Consider the following 20108-nt stretch of genomic DNA (forward strand, 5'->3'; position numbering starts at 1 on the left):
GACTTTCGATTAATTGCACACCATCTCATGTTCAGATTGCATACTGGGTCCAGCTGGAAATGAGGACAAGGACCAGGACAACAATTCACAAGGTGTGGCAAGTCACCCCCCACCCCAGCCGTTTGCCCACAACGCCTTCCACGTGTGGGACCAGGAGGACGTGGTCATCTCTCTCCCGCTGGACGACAACCCCGAGACCAGCCCGCTCTTGCTAGCCACCCTTCCCTACATCCCCTCGTTCCTCCCACACCTCCACAGCCCGACAAGTCAGAACTCTCCCGCACTCCTTGACTCAGAAGATCACAATTGAGGACGATGATCACCATTCTCGACAACGCCAGTTTACACATGGACATTAAAAAGTGAATTATGGAAAAGATATACAGACTTTTTTCCATTTGCATGCAACGTCAAACAAAGCCTCATGCGGACACACCGGGAGATGAAACGGCTTGTCTTTTAAATCTGCAAAGCTTTCTGTGAATGATGAAGGCTCAGCGTTCATAAAAACAAAGAGCATACCAGTCAGTGAAGGAGAAGCCAAGGACAACGAGGATTACCAGAAAAGATCATCTGATCATTTCTGTGTGCCAGAGCTTCCGTGAGAAGTGGTTTAAAAATATCTACATAGCTGTGGCATTTTGTATCTGCTATTATTAAGCGTTTGTTGTTGCGGGCGGCATCGCAGACGACACAACTTAGACCGATTTGCTATTTCAATTGCAGGATGAACCTATAATGCAGTGGGGGCAGGTCAAATAAAGTTCACCTGTGGTACATTTCAGGTTTGCACGATTGACAGTGTCGCATTTGATGAATTATTGATCTTTGTTTGAATCGCAGGTCAGACTCGTATTGTACGGAGCTCGAAATTCAGTGTACACGTGAAGCCAGGCGACCATTCAAACCTTTGCGATCACCTGGCCGTTGTACACTTCACTAGAATGCTATTTAAAGTCACTGGGGGATTAACCTTAAGACGAAGACTTAAGGAGTTCCACGGACTCCACAACAAGACTTAATCCTGGAGCCCTTTTTTTGTGCAGTTGAGGTTTCCCTCAGCTGGTGTGAAAAGTTCAAAGATGGACTCATGGGGTACATGGAGGGGGGTTGACATGTGCCAAGATTTTTTTGGGAAAAAGTCTTTGGGCATAAAAAATAAAGGAACATCAAACTCATGTTTTGGGTAAACAAATATTTGGATCTCTGAGGTACCCACATGTGGGAATAAACAACCATGTGGATTGTTTTGATCTGGTTATTTTTGAAAGTGTAAATAAGTCTTTCGCATCCCTACTACAATGATATGATCAGCTAGGTGAGAGATATTTCCAAAGATCCATAAACACCAATTCAAGATGGGCAATGGTACCGTAACTGGAAAGTCTGCATATGAGAGAAGTTTGGAATATGTTTATTTTATTATTCAAAAGGTACTGGATATTTACCTATACAATTACGTTTATTCTTATGACAGAATGGTGTTGGTTCCTTGAGTATTGCTGTTCCATTCTAGTGTATACAAAATCCTCTCACCTGATGTAACAAGAACTGTACTGTACTGCAGCGACAGAGCGGGTCCAAAAAATTCAAAAAGAGGTCTGTACCAAACTCAGGAGTCCAGTCGACAAATGGGGCTGTCGTAGACCATCTGTAGATTGACCTTGTGTCCCACCAGCTCTCTGATGTTGTTTATGCCGTATTTAATCATGGTGGGTCTGTGAGAAGAGAGGATTTCAGAATATGGATTACTTGGAGATGTTCCTTGTACGTCATGAAAAACATGTTGCCTCATCTCAATTTACATCATCAGCAGTTTGATTTACTTCCAAAAGTGACTGGACGAATCATTTGGTTACGATGAGTTGTTTACCTTTCCAGAGAAAGCCCCCACGCAATAACAGACACGTCTTCAGGGAGACCCATGGGCAGCAGCATCTCTGGTCTGAAAACACCAGAGTTCCCCACCTCCACCCACTTTTTCAATCCTGTGTGTAGAGAAACATCATACACAGATAAACGGCATCCGTAATTGAAATAAAAATCAAATTTGAACTCAAAATATAGCAATGGTGTTAATTGTAGGCTTAATTGTCTTGGAGTAACAATGACAGTTGGCCAAGGAGGAGAGAAGGATACCTTCATGATAGCTGAACACCTCCATACTGGGCTCTGTGTAGGGGTTGTAGGCAGGCTTGAAACGTAGTTTAGTAATTCCTAAAAAAAAAGCTTACAATGTCAATTAAAAGTGATTTCATGTGGTTTAAGCGATACATATTTTGAACGTTTGTGAGTATCAGTCCAATCTAACCTAGTTTGGTGAAGAACTGATGCAAGATACCCATGAGGTCCCCCAGGGTGAGCCCATAGTCAGCCACCACGCCCTCAATTTGATGGAACTCGGCCAGATGGGTCGCGTCTAACGTCTCGTTCCTGAAGACTCGGTCGATGGAGAAGTATTTGACGGGAGTGAATTTCTCCTGGTGACGAAAAGACAGTTAGTCGTCACGACACGGGTGCTTGATGTCCTCCTAAACTATCTCTACCCGCCGCAGCTTTCCAGGAAACGTTTGAACCTGAGTGGAAGGATTGCTCCAGTTTAGCTGCCAAGAGCTTTAGTGAGGTCAGACGTATTGCGTGGCATGCTAGCAGGTTAAGTCTGGTGGCAATGGAGCAATCTTTTTTTTCCACACAGAACCGCACGGAAAAAGCTCAAGCGTTACCTGTTGCGCAAGTTTATACAACATGCGGGAACTGACGGCTGTAGTGTGCGTGCGGAGGATATTCTTGCGGGCCTCCTCAATCTTCCATTCGCATTTGTACCTGAGGGGGCAGCATAGTGGAAAAAGAAGTTAGCGCTGCCCAAGTGGAGCGGTGTTGTTTACAAAATAGAAACAAAGCTGAAAGCCCTTGAAATAACCTCCAGTCATTTTGAAATAGATGAATTAGATGAATGAATGAAAAGTGATTTGACTCGCATATGGTGACATTGCATTCTTAATCCTTAGGATTTAATATGACCCACTCTAACGGCATCGACTTTTCCGGGAAGGCTTTCCGAAAGTTGCGTCGGAATTTTTGACCATTGTTCCAAAAGCAAACATTGATGTTGAACAAGAATTGCCATTCTACTTCATCCAAGTAGTGTGCAATCAGGTTCTGCCTGAAATTTCATTTTCTTTACAGAAAACCTCTTGATCTCACCCTTGTGAGCCATAGCCGCCCTCTGAGTGGACCCTCTTCACTCTCTCCAAGTAATCTTGTGGTAACTTCAGGGCGAGGGCAGGGTCTGAAAATTACGAAGTAGAATGACTTTTAATGCAAAAGTAATGGAGAAGCTCCACTGTGACAGGAATAGCCGACCGACACAGTCCATCTCACCTGACAGGAAGAAGGTGTCGTGTTGGTCTCGGGCTGGGTGCTGCTGCGGCTGAAAAAGGGAGTCGAAGTTCCAGAAAGAGCTTTCTATGAAGTTGTTGGTTGGCATCTCGGTGAAACTAAAAGACAAAAGTGTTCAGCGTGTTGGTGTTGAGGATGTTTCTCAGGTCGCTGCAAAGCAAAGGGACTCACCCCATCTCCAGGAAGATCTGTCTGAACTGTGTCCGCACCTTCATCAGGGGATGCAGGTGGCCGCAATCTGGGGCCACACCCATCGCATCAAAATTGTACGGCTTGAAATTTTTTTCTTTCCAGCTGCCGCTGCAATGAAATAAGTTGTGCTTCGATGAAGAATGAGCCACCTTCATTATAACTCAGCAACATTAGGCAGGGATCTAAAGTCAATAGGTTACGTCAGCAGAATTTCAGAATCGATTATTTAGTTAGACCCCTAATTTATATATTTAAGTCGATTTCAGTCTTCATGGTTTTGTACCGCCCTGCCTTTAGGACAAAGCCCCCGTCTTTGGAGCTGTCCCCTTAAATCAGCGTTCATTTCTCTGCGTCTTCTGTCTGAGACCCTTCACACTGTCACTGATGGACGGATGAGGGCAGACAAGACAAGACAAATAGTAATTTCACAGAATCTGGACTTACTTTGCAATCATCTCAGGGGTGAGCTCCGTCTCCTGTTTGGTGATGGTGGTGCTGAAGGAGTTGCCTTTCGTGATCCAGTAGGACTTAACTGTCCTGTACACATTTTCAAAAAGGAATCAGTTTACTCTCAGACCATAACGTGAGTCACAGTTGTTTCTTCAACTTTTTTAATATTTCATCATTTACACTTGAATCTCAATCAACACCTAATCAAAGACGTGCCCTCTACTGCCACCTACTGGTATGTAAAAAGAATGCAGTTAGAACTTACACCTCAGCAAGAAGTTTTCGCTTTTTCAGCTCATTCTTTTCTTTTTCATCCAAGTTTGAAGAGATTCCTTTCTGCACAAGAAGCAACTTCTCTCTAACCTGGTCATCTATGTTCTCCACCTACGGAGGCACACAAATACAGTATTTCCATCTTCACACACAGATGAGGGTGTACTCCACACAATTAAATTCCCTCTAAAAGACAAAACATACAGTTCGGAATATCCTGGGCCCGCCTTCATGCCCTTTGTCCAGTCGGATCCACTTGTTGGACATGGCCTTGCTGAAGCCAATCTTTCCAAAGGACAATTTCTGCACACATACACAAAAACTGTTCAGACTCAGAACCACCACCTGCTAATTAAAGTGGAATTCTAGTTAAATTCGTTCTTTTTTTTGCAATACTGCCTTTATAGAATAAGTCAAATAATGAAGCCTTACCATGAGGTCACTTTGGGTCAGACCTTCCAGCGGGACAGAGTTGAAGACTCGAGCTTCATGGCTGCCTTGCTCAGCAATCTCCTTGCCCTCCTCTGTCAGATCCCAGTTTTTGGAGGAGCGTAGCTCAGCTGAAATGATCTGAAGGTCAGACAACACACAATCCATATTTATTTGACAGTAGCATTTGGAAGAATGTATACACATCACATGGCTTACTTAAAAGGGTGTTGACGGTCATGTTATGTCATTTAATACAATATGACCATTTATACAACGATGTAATAATAGCTGGGGTATTAATATAGAAAACTGTATTAGAACATAACAGTAAAGTACTCGTTATTCATTTTATTCACTAAAACAGCAGCTAGAAATACAAATACTCTACACTGCTGCTAGTTGGCTGTAGTTCTAAGAAGTCCACATCCATCAGTTATTGTAATTAGTTTGTTTGTAACGCAGAAAAATGAGAATATAGACCACATTACACGTAGCACATTTAATTTGTCTGACTTGAACCAAATTGCATCAGTCACTTTCCAAATGTTGAGGTGACAGCTCGACTTCCGCCGCAATTCAAAGCGGAAAAACTCACTTCGCCGAGACACTGCAAACTCTTCACGGCCCCGACGATGACCTGGTGGTCCACTCCGAGGCTGCTAGCCACATCGAGGCTTTCCACGCCGTCGTCTGCCTTCTCAATACGCTGAAGAAGAGTCTCCACTACACGCGTGTCCGCCATACCGGGGTCTTTACGAAGAGCTCGAAGGAACCGGAAATGACGTCACATTGAATGAATGGGAGAGCGTATATTGTTTTTAGCCAATATTTATTTATAAATATATATCAGTGTCTGTTGAATTGATAATGCATTTATTGCTAGAAAATGCAGTTGCGTAAATAAGTTTTGAAAGTTGCCATTGGAAATCGTTTAATGCAGCAATTAAACACAACACGATAAAATTAAAAAAATACCTGAACGTATTATGATCAAAATGGTTGTCTTCATAAATTTCAGAAGCATGAATTTCAATTTATTTTTATTCTTTTACAATATATGATTTTGTTGTTGTGCAAAACATGTATTGATCAATCAATCCAACTACCCCCAAAATAGCAATTAAGTCAAAACTCTAACACAAAAGTTCTAAATTACCATTTATTAATACAAAGACACATGGTAACATACAGTGAGAAGAATATCAACACAATCAAAAGCTACTTGAAGTACTAATGTGTATTTTCCAGTAATCTCCAACTAAAATTATATTAGTAACATTACTCAAAAAGGCAAAAATATAAGCAAATATATCTACAAGTTTGGAGTTGTTAAAAGCAGAGCTTGTCATGAAACTTAAAAGCAAAGTTGGAGCCACACAAGCCCTGTAGTAGCATCATTTCTTCCATAGTGGTTTTATTCATACAAAAACACAAAAAGACAAATTTGAGATTATCAATCCTTTGAAAGTCTACCAAACTACAACAAAGCCTGAAATGACTGACAGAACCAAATATATGCACATAAACATGAAGGAGGAAGTTGAGGAGGGCAGGTGAGCCATCAATCACATTCTTCGGAAAAATTCTGAGGCAAAGCCGGAGAGGAGTGGGAGACTCACACGAGCAACTCGAGTCTATCTATACTGGTAATTTCCACCGGAATCTCCCTTGTTGTAACTTCCAGTATTGTGGTACGGAGTATGGTAGGTGTTGAACCCGTGATTTTCTCCGGCACCCTGCGAGTTGTAATTGGACTGGTTGCTGAAACCTTCCCAGGGAAAAGTGCAACAGTTAAATGCAACAAATGTGTCAAGTCTTGCACCGTGCATCACTTAATTTAGCACTCACCATCATAATTATAATTCTGGTTTCCTCCAGAACCACCAGTCACCTGGCTAGGGTAAGCAGTGCTATAAGAGTAACCGCTTGCACCTCCCGGGTGAAAATTCTTCTTTGTTTGATTATAGCCATACTGGTTATAGCTGCCCTGTCCAGAAGAGTTGCTGGCCTGGTAGGTCCCTGTAGATGAGCTATTCATACCCGAGAGACCCTGATAAGATGACTTGCCTCCCCTGGTGGGGGGTTTCTTGACGTGGACTTTGGCAGAAGCCGAGCTATTGTAGGCTCCGTCGCCATCATAGTATGAGCCATATGAGCTTTGTCTGGATCCCTGTCCTGTATTGGCTTGAGTGCCACCCGAGGGGCCGCCCGACTGCCCGCCTCCTGCATTTGCACCATTGTTGTAGTAATCTGAGAACAGCATGACACAGTTTCACCATTCAACATAGATCACACCATGTAAGAATACAGTAATTAAACAAAAAAATGACATTTATTATTAAAAAAAAAAAAAAAACTCACTAATTAAGCTAAGCTTTATAGAATTTTGTAGCTGGAAGCCCAAAATTATGTGTCGTGTTATCATTGTAGATGTCACACATTACGCATTCACAATGTCATCTATGGACAGTCACGGGGAGAACATACAAAGTCCACACAGTTGAGACCGGAGCCAGAATCCAAATCTGCAAGTCTCAGCTACGAATCAATATGTGATACAAAACGGTGTCGAGTCAGGAATAGGGGGAAAAAGATATGAGGCGGTCAATGTTCCACAGTGCTTCACTGTATTTATTGTGAAGCCCTTTGTCCAATCTCACAAAAAAAGGATGCCTTCTAAAATCCAGATGTTTGACACATCCATGTATGTACTGTATGCAGAGGCAGATCATCTTGCCCAGGCTGCATGTGGACTGGCAAAATAGGGTTATCCTTGAAATAATTCCAGGGTCGCGAAGGTGAAGGGAGTTCTGGATGCAGCAGGAACTCAACTAAATATTTTGTCTTCCCAGCTATATTTTTCCCCTTTTTCTTTAAGACCCAGGAGGATCTAACTCTTGGTAGCCAGAGAAGTCTTAGAAGTCAGAGAAGTCAGAGAAGTCTGAGACAAAGTCACCTAAAGAGTGAGACAAGGCAGAGAAGGGAAATATCAAAATTAGTTTTGAGTGTTGGGAATTTGTTCTGCTTAAAAGCAGCAGTCGATTGGATTCGTTGGGCCAGATTGTATTCAAAGTGACTGATTGCAATCTATTTGTTTTTCGAGATTTCCCTCCTCCGGTCACACTCAGGAATGTCAGTCCCCAGAACAAGTTGCTCTAAATAATAGAGAAGCTTGGGGTGTGCTTTTTGGGAAGTTGACATACGAATACGAGTGGTGTCTTAAAATGTAAAAATTGCGGAATTTGGGATCCTAATAAAAAAAGAAGCTCACAATATTAGACAACCTGTACACATTTCTGCTGCCTTATGTGAATGCGACTTGATTTCTCACGTTTGTAAGTCACAATCCAAGAAAGAATCAAATAAAAAAACAGAAAAAGAAGATAGGAATACTTACTGTATCCAGACATTGAGCTGTTGCCGTAACCGTATGTTCCGTAGCCTGTCGAGAGATAGAACATTGGTCAATTTGAACCAATCTCAGCTCTGAACAAAGTGTAATTAAAAAAAAAAAAAAAAAATGCGGTTATACCTCCACCATTATTGAAACCCCTTCCCCTTCCACGACCCCGTCCTCTGCCTCTGGGCAAGGTGACATCGCCAGGAGGTCCCATCATGCCATAGCCTTCATTGTTCTGAATGGGGGGGAAACATCAACAACATATCACTTAGCACTGATGCAGCAAGGACAGACTTCAACCTGCTTACCATTGGAGGTCCCTTTTTCTTTTTCGCCACTTGAGTCACAGAGCTCTCGGGGAAGAGCTGCTCCAAAGCCGCCAGTGCTGCGTAAGCCTTGGCTACTTTCTTGTTGGACCCGGTCCCCTGGAATCTTTGATCATCAATCTCCACCTCCATGACGAAACGCTTGTCATGGCTGCCGCCAGTCTCCGAGATGAGCTCGTATTTTAGGCCACGGCGTTTCTCGTTCAACTCCATCACGGGGTTCTTGCCGTGTTTGCTCAGGATTGGTCCCTGTTGGCGTGCGGTCTAAAATAAAAAGGATGGCGGGGACACGGTGAGGATGGAACTCACTGCTGCTGGTATTGAGAATGTTTTTACGAGACTGCATCATCTACCTGCGCAGTATCAGTGGAATCTGTGCTGGCTGGTACTGTGACCACAGGAGTAGTTACTTCTTCAGTGGCTGTTTCTTCTTTTTTCACATCCTGCACTGGGACCGGTTGTATAGTTTCTTCCGTTTTGACAGGCTCTGGAGGTTTGAGTTCCACTCCGGCGGAGATCCCCATGTCTTGCAGTACCTGGAGTAACATAGGCACTTGCACTTTAGTACAAAAAAATAAAGGAGTTGCTATCATTTCAAGGTTGACTGTAACAATTACCCACGCTGACTCACCTTGACGGCTACGTGGAGCTTCGCAGTCCGTTTGGATGGACCTGAAGCTTTAAAAGTCTTGCCGTCAACTTCTACGGCCATCGTGAAGACAGGAACGTGAATCGGGCCGGTCTGGGAGATCAGCTTGTACTGGAGACCCGGCTTCAGCTGGTTGAGTCGCATTAAAGCATTCATAGCCTGGGTATCAAACTTATCCTCTGTCGTTGCTGGGAATAGTACAATGATAGATTTATTGGGAAACATGTCAACAAGACGTATAAAAGAGGAATATTGTAGTAGATACATTTTATTCAATTCATCCCAAAATCTTTCCGATCTTTCGTAATCTTTGCTGGAGGTAGGTAGAACTAATTACAGCCGCTTCTCCCCATCATAGCAAATTTGTGTTACGCAGAAAAGTGACTTTGACGCTACCCTTTTTTGCTTGGCGATCCCCTCTGACATTCAAATTTAATTCTAGGAACCAGTTAAAATAACATCTAGCTTTCAATAGTAAAATAATGTCTTTACCGGTATGCACGAGCCTTGAGCGACGCTAAATCAGCAGAATGGCTCGTCTATCGCGACAATCCAAATGTTTCTGGCTGTTTACATGGCGACCGAGATTCTCATAATACCTCAAAGACCCGTGTTATGCTTTATCGCATTTATGACACACGCAGATAATGGATGGCTGAACATAACACGCGACGGACACTGCTTGTCCTTACATGTCAATCCAACAAAAGTAACTCACATTTCTTTTGCAATTTTTTTTTCTTCTTATTGGGAGTCTTTTCTTCAATACCCGCCTCTTCCTCAATGGGCCGTTTCATCGGTGGGGCATACGTGGTACTGGGTGGGATTTGCACTGTTCACACAATTGTGCGAGGACATGTTAATGCACGAGAACAAAATAATCCCCCCCGACTCTTGGGCACAAAGGTTTTTCACCTATATAATCAATTGGAGGTCCGGGAGTTTTCTTGGGTATCCTGAAGGGAAGCGGATCCATTCCGAGCACTTTGTGAAGTTGTCCAAAGGCTGACAGCCTTAAGGCATGCTAAGAACGTAAGGGAAGGTCAATCTTGCACGTTGCGAAGATGCTCCCATCATTCCACTTACTTGTGCACTCAATGTGATCTCTTCTCTCTGCTGGCTGTCCAAGTGGCTTACTGCATCTGTTGGCTCCTTCTCACATGGATCAGCAATTCCAGCTCCATCTGTAAGTGGGGACAAGCCGTATTGGACCACCTTTGTCGGATTGAAAACGAGCAAGAGGGTTGCAAGTGAGTTACACGAGTACAAACTTACCTGGCATTAGGATTCCTGAAGCCAGACATTCTAAGACTCTGCGTAGTGCTTCTCCTGCCATCATGGGCCGGTTTCCTGTGCCGATGGCTTTCTCGCAGATCAGCTCCAGCGGCTACACAGTACACACAATTTCCAAACAGTTGAATTAAACATGTCTAGTTGTATTTAAGCACATCTCAAACCACAGTCCTCACTTATATCAAAAACACATTTTACTAAGGAGTACCACAAATGTAGATAGAACACTCTCACCCAGCCAGAAAGTGGGGTCCATGTTGGGATACGGGCGCACAGGTCCCTAAGAACCCGAATGACGATTACACAGGAGCGCAATCCATTGGCTCTTGCCTGAGGACACAATAGAGGGGGGGGTGCACGGGGACGACAAGCAAAACGAGTCAAACGGGGAAAAAAATAATTCCATATCAATTGAAATGAACTTTTGAAATGAAGCCACACAGACTATAAGACCTTGCCGTATTCATTGTGGGAATATTTTAAGGCAAAGTGAAACCAAGTTTATTGACCCATACTCGGCGGGACTGAGTGATACGTCGGCTGACAATGGAATTTACAGCCCTGTGCTTCAAGGGTCAAACATTTCAATCACGACCAAGTGTCAACAAACATGACTCCAACATAACCCAAGCTTTCGATGAGACAGCCGAGTGAACCTCTTTAACGGAATGGAAAGATTGTGTGTTGTCAGTTGGGTAGTAATGTTATCCGCAGTGGAAGTTTAAAAAAGAAAAAGCAACACCCTCCCCACACACACACACACATATATATGCTAGAAAAGTAGTCAAGGTGCAATATTCCTAATGAATTTGTGGCACACTGCAACATGAACAGAAAGCATACTTATTGGGCTAATTTCTGCATTAAAAAGCTAGCATTTTGTTTAGAATGCATTTGCTAAGGTCATTACTTTTCATTAAACGCATTTTGCCACCCATTAAAAAAAATCATAAAGTTGTAAAGGTCTTGACAAAACAATAAGTTATTCCTGCAAATTGCAAAATTAGAAAAGTATCGCTTTAAAATCCCCGAAAGACCAGGCACTCGTAAAATCTAAACTCAACCAACAAATACTACCCAAAGTTCCCATTGATTAAAGTATTTCCTGTATGCAAACACACGGACCACCCCAAAAAAAAAAGAAGGAAATTAAGCATTTAGTTTGTATTTTGGAAGTAATTCATATCACATAAAATAGACCGCGAGACTTGACGGCACACATTATCTTCAAATATGCCTCACTTGCACGCCATGTAGTTGCGCTAATACAAAAGTTAAACTGGAATGAACTATTGCACCTGGATACCTGGTCAGTCCCAAACGCCAATGTACTCTTCGCCTACATGACCGGAGTGGCTTTTAATATATGAATGCTGACAAACAGCTGTGAGATTAAAAAAAAAAAAAAACGGAAATAACCCGGCATCTGAACAACATCGTGATGGCAAAAGGTTCAAGTAATCACTACAGGAACTCCATGAGAGCCATTAAATACAAAACATCAAATGAAACACAAAAAGACAAAGGAGCATTTAAAAACCAAATCAAACGACTTGTGTTTTAGAGACAAATAAAGACAAAATCCAAACCTGAAACCACTTAGCGTGGCGAAGAGACGCCAAGGCAGTTATGCATTTCTGCCTGTCCAGAGCATCCGGGGGATCGTTGACTGATAGCGTTTCTATTGGCAGGTGGAATAAGAAGACAAGGTACAGTTTGACCAAGGGGAGTTCTGTCATCCGGCCGGGGGAACACAGGCAGCTTTCCCAAACTACAGGCAGAAGAGGTAAGGGGAGGGGGACTCCTCCGCTGGAGAACCCACCGAATGCTCTGAACCTCCACCTTCGTATGATGTGGCATGTAACACTTCAAACCAACTCACACCGCTAACGTGGCGTGACGTTTACGAATTGAAACGTGTATGGTACGTGGAGGTTGTGTATCTGGATGCATCAGTGTTGTGCTTTTTTTTTTTTCCCCTCTCTGACTTTGACAGGAGGTAGAAGAGCCCCTCCCCTTTGCCTCAATACTGGGTACACTGCATTTTGCCCCTTCCGAGACAGAGAGCGGCCAGTTGGTCAAAGGTCCAGCGTCCCTAAAATTGACAAACTAGAAGGCTTGACAAAGAGAATCAGAATTGGAACCACAGGTACATGTTATCAGGTACACAAAAGGTGGCTATCAAAACAAGTCTGCACTGCAGCAAAACTGATGGCTTACAAAAAAAAGACCCAAACTAGGGGGTGAACATCAGCGCAGGGTTGCAGATGAGGCCACACGCCTCCTGAAATCTCGATCCTCGTTTCCACCAAATGATGACGATGCGCACTTTACCGTGTTTTCATTTCACGATTGAGAAAATATATCTGTTGATTAGCAGCATTAAAATACATGACTTGAACGGGAAAAGTGAGTCGCATGCTGTCTTCGTTGAGAGGTCACACTAGTTACTCGAGTCCACCCCGCCTATAAACTCGGTTTATTGACCTAATCCGAACTACGCTCGAGTGGCTTATGTAACGTTTAATGCTGGTGAGAGATTTACCAAACGCTTGTCAATGCTACGCTACAATTAAAAAGGTGACCGCCACCCCCAGCTTTAGGAGCGGCATGTGGAAATATTTTTCATCTTGTCCTTATCTGCAACCCGAAGCTCTTCCTGCGAAGAAACATTGAAATCAAAAGCCCACCGCTGGGTTAACCAACCAAGGACAATTTCACGATACTTTGAGCTGCTCATTTTTGCTGCAATGCAAACCGTTCAGGAATGATAAAACACATGCAAACAAAGTGGTCTTTTTTTTTTTTTTTTGAAATTCTCAGTAAGCCTTCATTTCTTTAGTAACCTTGATCATAATGAGGGAAGACAAATCCATGTCTCCAACACATAAGTAAGCTACTTGCCCTATACTGTATATTGGGCCATCAAAAATGTACAATTACATTACATGGAACTATGAGAGTGTCTACAGAGCTATAAGTCATAGCATAGTTTCATTATGTGACGATGGATTCTTGTCCCCAAGCTCCATTGAAGGCCCAATAAACAATATCTATCTTGTCTGCATGGCCTCGCAACTGGAGGTGTGGATAAATAAAAAGGGGGGAAGAAATGGTCTTTGCGGGTCTTACCCCCAGCCGCGGCCTTCTCCATCTCCTCGCGAACTAACGGGGACGTCAAGTGAATGGTGAGGGTGAGAGTGGGCTCCTTTGTGTTCTTGATGGTAATACAGGCCTCTTGGACGTCGTGATTCACAACATATTGGTCTTCAGTGACAACCTGCAGGAGGGAGATTGAAAAGTTGGCCTGTGCAACCAATGGGTTTCCCTTGCATTTGATGTTTTAAGATCTGCTCTCACCTTAAGCTGTGCAGCCAAGTTGTCAGCCACCTTCTTTAGCAAAGTGTTGGTTGGTTTGTCCCTGCAGAGGAGCACCAGCTCAAGGTCCAGATCTCCCTTCAACAGAAGGCCCTTGGCCACAAGGCCCACCCTCATCACGCCACGAAGAGTCCGTGTGACTTGTTCTTTGGGCTCACTGCAACATGGGAACATGAGAAGCTAAAACCCTTTCTGAATTTATTGAATTAAAATCAGGGGACACTCACCTCTCTTTATCGGGTTCTGTACCATCACCGTCACACTTTTCTTGTTTATCCAGCCAGTCTGAGACTGCCTTGAGGGCTCGTTCTGTGTGAGACACCATGTTTTGCACATTCTCCAGTTCCTCCTGAGAAGGGTAGACCGCAGAATGCTTGGCCATGACGTGGCGGTTGTCATGCAAGAAAACACGCAAGGACCGATTCCGTAATGGGGGGGCCTGTGGGCGAAAAGAAGATTAGGCGTGATTGTGAGACAATTACCCGAGAGTTTAGTTTAATTTAGAATAGAAAGTCAGCGATTACCATCTTCGTTTCAGAGATAGGGATTCTTTGTTGTCTGCAGAGTAGGAAAATACACTCATAGTTAATAGAACAACTTGATGTTGCAAATTCTAACTGCTGATTTCTAATATTTCTCTTTAAAACACACATCATTGCTGCATATATGGATGACTGCGTGGCTTACGGTTCATCTATTTACTAAATGCATCGGCGCAATGAATTTTAGAACTACATGCCATTTAAAAATTTGGAATATTGTAATCGACTACCTTACCTGGCACGAAACACCTGATACGATGTATATAATGGCTGAATCGTGATAAATGCATTTGGCACATTTACACGTAATTATACTTCGCGTATAACGAAGGAAAAACATTTTGAAGAGCGGGCAGAAAGCCACACAACCTCATTTGGCGTTTACAAGGCGACGCCATTTTAATTTACCACCAGTGATGGCGATGGCTACCAACGATGGCTAGCCAGCACTCACACTCAGAGGAATTCAGCCAGCTTTTTATTTGATATTCTCACCGTGTCCCAGTGGTGACCAACATGTACACTGACAAAAGCGATTTGCAAACGAATAGACATGCAAGCACACCAAACATACATAAGAATAAAATGGCACCCATTATTCAATGAACATGCTAGCTTAGCCTTACGGACGCGGAACTTTTATTTCTGTTCGCATAGGAAGACGAGATGATACTTGACTGGCTACGTATATCGTATTGTGTTTCAAATGCCATGCAAACGCTGTTAACGTTTATATTTGTCATTTTACTCACCTTAATCGTCGTTTCCTCTGCACAACTAAATCGGTTGGAGCAGGAAGCTCGTCATCAATTTGGTTACGCCTACTTGTTTTGTGATTGGTCTCCGGCGGGGTTGTTGTTTTTTTCCAACCAATGGAAAAGGAAATATATTGTGCGACCCAGCATCGTCATATTTGAAGAATTACGTAATCGTGACGTAGCATGCATCATCCTTTTTTGTTTAGCAGACAAAATGACACTTATCGTACGTAAACGAGCACGTGTATTGCTAGACTAAATAAAAACAAAATAGGGAGTCTGTATTAATTTGATCATTAAAAATGGCATGCAAAGGCAGCACAATTCCTTCCCGAATGTGCGCTAACTACTATTTTTTTTCTCTATTTCTGTTACAGTGACTAGAATCCATAGATTCTAATTAAATTAATATTACAACTGGAGCAGTTGAGAATAGATACTCATCTAATCAAATGAAAAAAAACAATAAATCACTCACCAAAGCTACTCATTCTTCAATTATTTAATGTGTGCAGCTTGTGTTTTATGCGCGCATCCGTAATAAATATTCTGACATTTTGATTTCAGACTGTTTATTTTTAAGAGTTACAGAAGAGAGGCATACCAGTAAACACTGTAATACACAAACATACCTGTACATTTTCCCCCACACATTCACATCTTCAAAATGAGGTAAAATCAAAGTGTTTTACTTTGGTCTTTAAGCATTTCATTTACACAATTCACATTATTTCTTTCTTTCTGACTTTGTGGGATAGTCTTCATTTTTGATCAAATCTTGATTTTGTTCTCATAGAGGACAAACACCAATGTAGATTTTGCATTCGCAATGCAAACTTGCCAGTTCCTTACTGATTATTTACCCACTGTAGTGGGCTAAAACACAAACAATCTGAGCAGACATATTTACATCCTGACCAAGATGAACACAGGCCACGGGTCGCTGTTAAATAGCACAACGTCCAATCCCTTAAATCTTATCATTCTTTTTTTCCGAGTTCTGAAAGGAGCTGACATCCCATCGGAAAGAGCGAATCATGCTTCCCTTCAAACTGGCTTGTCTTTTAGTAATCCTGTAGATCTTCTTGAGGACGGCACGACGCAGCAAAATGTAGACCCACGGGTCCAGGATCTGATTACACGTAGCCATCCTAACACCAGTCATTATTAAGGCCCTGTAAGTGTCCCTGTCGGAGCCGAGGGTGTTGCTGTAGGACCGGGTAGCTGACATCAATCCAAAGACCTATTCAGACAATTTGAGGTTTGTTTATAGCATGATTGGCAATTTTGAACATTTTCAGAAAACAAGAAAAAAAATAAACAAGAAGAATGAGTCGTGATTTGATTGATTATTTACGACTGAGAATCTACACAGATATGAAGAAAAATATATTAAGCACACTGTTACTTTTTATTGCTAAAAAACATACTAACATACTAAGAATATTGACCATTCAAGCTTTCACTGCATGATCTTCAAATTGAAGAGAAAAGAAAACAAACATTTGGTCCACGCCTACAACAAAATGAAAGCTTTGTTTGATTTTGTGACTGTTTACTCTAAAGGTTCTGAGAAGGACTTGTCTTATTTAGTCACAACAGTAAAATAACAAATCAGATGAAGTTATGGCTGCGACTCACCAGCAGGGGGCTCCAGCAGATGCACGAGGCCACCATGATGCCAACCAACTGGACCACCATCTCAGTGTCATGGGACCTGGCCGGACTGCGCTGGGAGCTGGTCTTCTTTTTGATTCTCGCTCTCACCAGGGTGATCCCACTGATGGTATTACACAAAAAGGCCACAGCCAGTGAGCTGAATGCCAGTGCAGAGAAGAGAGCCACAAAGGCCAGATCTGTGGCTTGCGTGCCCTCCATCACCCTGATAAAGCACCACGTGCCCGGGTACTGTGGCGTGTAGGCTCCCAAACTGAAAAACGGCAGGAGGGCGACACATAACGCTAACAACCAGATGAGAGCTAGTGCCATCTTAGTCCGTGCGTTTGTGACCAAACGAGCATGCAGCAAAGGCTTGGAGACACCCAAGCATCGTTCAGCGGCCATAGCGCAGCCGAGGAAGAGCGGGCACAACCCGAAGAACACCATGCAGCACCCCAAAAATAGACAGGGGACATCCGGATCTGTTATGAGATCGCCTTGAAAGCCACACGGAGAGTCAGCCAAGTCCGCAGTCCCTTCCGAGTATCTTCTTAACACCAAGGCTCCGTTGATGACGTGCCCAGCCAGATCAGTCGCCACCAGAGAGCTAGCAAAGAGAAGAAAGGTGGACTTTGACCTCCGCCGAAAGCGGGTGTACGCTTTGGCAAGAATGATAAGCGCCACCACGTTGAATACAATTCCAAGCGTCATGGTGATGCCGGCTGATGTGGGATTCGTTTCTGGAAGGGTGCTATTACAAAATATGGGCGCCACTTTTGTCTTCTGCGCTATTGCGCTGTCGTTTGAGGGGGGCAGAGAAGTAAAGATGTCAGAGGAGTTGTGACGCTGCATTGCCAACATTGCTGCTGATCTTTATGTCTGATGTTGTTTTCATTGGTTGAGAGGTTCCTGAGAAGGGGGGAAAAAAAAGTGGATTAGCACGCTGAAAGGATTCATAGAGTAGCACTCAGTAGAGCGGAGCCCTTCATGAAGGTTAAAGTGTTTGCAAATGTGGGAGAGGAGGAGAAAAAAAATTTGCAACGAGTTTTGCCCAATAACATTGTGGGCAGTTTATGTACTCTGCATCGTGCGCTCTGACAAGAACAAAGAATTCAATGATAAATAAAGTTTTGGGGTTACTTTTGTATTCAGGCAAATTATGTTAGGACTATGCAGGCAAAACTCCATTGTTTGTGTTTTGGTGGTGGATAGGGAAAATTATATTCCAATTTGCACTTTTATCATAATTTGAATTAAAATTCATGTTTTTTTTCTTTTTCATGTAACAATTTGGAGCTTGGCAGAAGTAATAAACGGGGATATGGACACACCACACACTATCTTTTTTTTCTTCGCAGTTTTGCTTTCTTTACAAAAGCTTTCGTAAATAGCATTTGGAGAATCATTTTAATACACCACTGAGCAGATCAAAACAAGACAGGAATGTGTGAGGGCATTTTAGATTTAAAAAGAATGTGTAATTAAATGCATGGCCAAATCATGAGTCATGCTCATCAAAACGCACACATTCTGGAAAAAATACTGAAAAGAAACATTACAATGAATTCATCCTACCTTTAAGTTAGGAAATCCATACATTCCAAGATTCCTTTCACTTTGACAGTGTGATTCATAGTCCAAAATATAACAATCGTCCAGGTTTCCAAATATCTCCTTTGGTAATTGTTGTGTGTAGTTTGACTGTGGCTGACTGCTTTTATATGTGGGAGCTGCAGAAAGCCAACATCACCTCTGGGTGTCTCGCTTGGAGGAAAAACAAGTGACGTCCTTGCAGGAGAGTTAGACCCTTTGGAGCAAATGTAGTCTTGACGCCACTTGCAGATACGTAATCATGAGAATCGTTCAATTGCAACGTGGGTTGTGATGTTAGGACTACAGTGATAGTTAAAATAAAATGTAAACACATGGATCAGATTTTCGTGTCACTGGTAATAAAAGAAAATAACATTATAAAAAAAAAAAAAAAAAAAACATAATAGTAAGTCCATCTCTTAAAAGAAAAACGCCCAAAAAAACATAATAGTAAGTCCATCTCTTGAAAAAAAATACCAAAAGAAACATAATGGTAAGTCCAGCTCTTTAAAAAACAAAAAAAAAAAACAAAAAAAAAAAAACAAAAAAAAAAAAACCCCAGTTTCTCCTCATCATCTTCTAAAACATGTCTAGGTTACTTCAAGATTTAATTGGGAACGGTAATTGAATTGTGACCATTCAAAGTGATCTGGATTCATCTTTCCCTTAATCCTTAACAATAAATAAATACATTTAAAAAACTGTAGAATTTAAAAGACTTGCTTTTCCAAAGCCTATCCCTTCCCAAAGGCAATTGGGAATGAGAATCCCTTTGTTGTCTGTTCTCGCTGAAAAACCACAAGAGCATTTGTGAACAGCTTCTTTCATAGGAACGGGTGTTTTTTTTCCACTTCCACTTCGGAGCGCCTCAACATTGTGGTCTGTGGCGACCATAATTCGGAATAATAATAATGAACTTCCACAGAGGTCAGCCAGACCGCAGCTGCTGCTGATGTTGAGGACATTGGGATCTAATATGCTCACAAGGAGGAGAGCAATTAGAAAGTTAGAAATTATTTTCTGCACCATACGGTAAGTGCGGAATGAAATAGAAGGATACGGTAAAAGAAGAGCTTTTTTTTGCACACTAATATGAGACAGGTCCTGCAATTTATCTTTAGTTTTAATTAATCTGTCAAAACAGTACCAGGATTCTGCACGTTATAATGTATAACAATATATATAATAATGATTTAATGGACCTAAACATTATGTCATTACCTCATTAAATGACCGCATGGATTTTAATTGTCACCTTTTAACCGTTGACATAGAAATATTTGCAACCCGAATAAAATAACTCCCTATTTTGCTGTCAGGAGAAGTAGCCTGGGAGAATTTTCAAAGGAAAGGCATTTGGCCAGTAAGGCAGCGATCCAATCAAATTCTGCCAAAGAAAACATACTGTAAAAAATGAAGGCTAAGTCATTGTATATGCATACTTGACAGTCGCCATAGATTTTATGGACAAGAGAAGGGAAAGCAAGTAAAACATAGCTTTCTTTGGAAGGATGATTGTTAAACATGCTGTCCCTCCTCATATCTAGTTAGGTTTGGGGTGGGGGGGGGGGAAAGGTAAACAAATCGTAAATTACTTGAAGGATGATAGTTAACACAAACACAACATACTTTTGAAATTAAAAGACTAAATGTGACGGCCCTGGATGATACAATATATCGTCTGTCAGTTTGAGTAAATTCAGCAAAGGAAACCTTTTCCGTCCCATTAAAACACATAAAATAAAAATTAAAAAAACATAAAGG

The 20108-nt window shown here is 42.2% G+C and overlaps 3 protein-coding genes across 4 annotated transcripts; all 3 read right to left on the bottom strand.

Moving 5' to 3' along the window:
* Positions 1 to 1398: 1398 nt before the first annotated feature.
* Positions 1399 to 5527, bottom strand: farsa (phenylalanyl-tRNA synthetase subunit alpha). Its single transcript, XM_061303827.1, has 13 exons — positions 5342 to 5527; positions 4747 to 4884; positions 4519 to 4617; positions 4307 to 4425; positions 4036 to 4128; positions 3571 to 3699; positions 3382 to 3497; positions 3205 to 3289; positions 2724 to 2823; positions 2312 to 2480; positions 2140 to 2217; positions 1874 to 1988; positions 1399 to 1718 (listed from the first exon to the last, which is right to left on the bottom strand). The coding sequence occupies exons 1-13, from the start codon at positions 5486 to 5488 to the stop codon at positions 1613 to 1615; spliced, it is 1494 nt and encodes a 497-aa protein (XP_061159811.1). The 5' UTR covers positions 5489 to 5527; the 3' UTR covers positions 1399 to 1612.
* A 364-nt stretch (positions 5528 to 5891) lies between these two features.
* Positions 5892 to 15170, bottom strand: ilf3b (interleukin enhancer binding factor 3b). Of its 2 annotated transcripts, XM_061303821.1 has the most exons (18): positions 15087 to 15170; positions 14317 to 14350; positions 14020 to 14231; positions 13775 to 13949; positions 13547 to 13694; positions 12004 to 12095; positions 10649 to 10744; positions 10397 to 10508; positions 10208 to 10305; positions 10037 to 10145; positions 9840 to 9953; positions 9104 to 9309; positions 8826 to 9008; positions 8455 to 8736; positions 8279 to 8381; positions 8144 to 8188; positions 6595 to 6996; positions 5892 to 6514 (listed from the first exon to the last, which is right to left on the bottom strand). In XM_061303821.1, the coding sequence occupies exons 2-18, from the start codon at positions 14317 to 14319 to the stop codon at positions 6381 to 6383; spliced, it is 2514 nt and encodes an 837-aa protein (XP_061159805.1). In that variant the 5' UTR covers positions 14320 to 14350; positions 15087 to 15170; the 3' UTR covers positions 5892 to 6380. The 2 variants fall into 2 exon arrangements, with proteins under 2 accessions (XP_061159805.1, XP_061159806.1); XM_061303822.1 differs by lacking the exons at positions 5892 to 6514; positions 6595 to 6996 and adding an exon at positions 7089 to 7702.
* A 477-nt stretch (positions 15171 to 15647) lies between these two features.
* On the bottom strand, positions 15648 to 18566 carry ptger1b (prostaglandin E receptor 1b (subtype EP1)). Its single transcript, XM_061303830.1, has 3 exons — positions 18327 to 18566; positions 16734 to 17660; positions 15648 to 16335 (listed from the first exon to the last, which is right to left on the bottom strand). Exons 2-3 carry the CDS (start codon positions 17610 to 17612, stop codon positions 16063 to 16065), a joined length of 1152 nt encoding a protein of 383 aa, XP_061159814.1. The 5' UTR covers positions 17613 to 17660; positions 18327 to 18566; the 3' UTR covers positions 15648 to 16062.
* Between the last annotated feature and the right edge of the window lie 1542 nt (positions 18567 to 20108).

This window comes from Syngnathus typhle, linkage group LG17 (assembly GCF_033458585.1).
Source record: "Syngnathus typhle isolate RoL2023-S1 ecotype Sweden linkage group LG17, RoL_Styp_1.0, whole genome shotgun sequence".
Lineage (NCBI taxonomy): Eukaryota > Metazoa > Chordata > Actinopteri > Syngnathiformes > Syngnathidae > Syngnathus > Syngnathus typhle.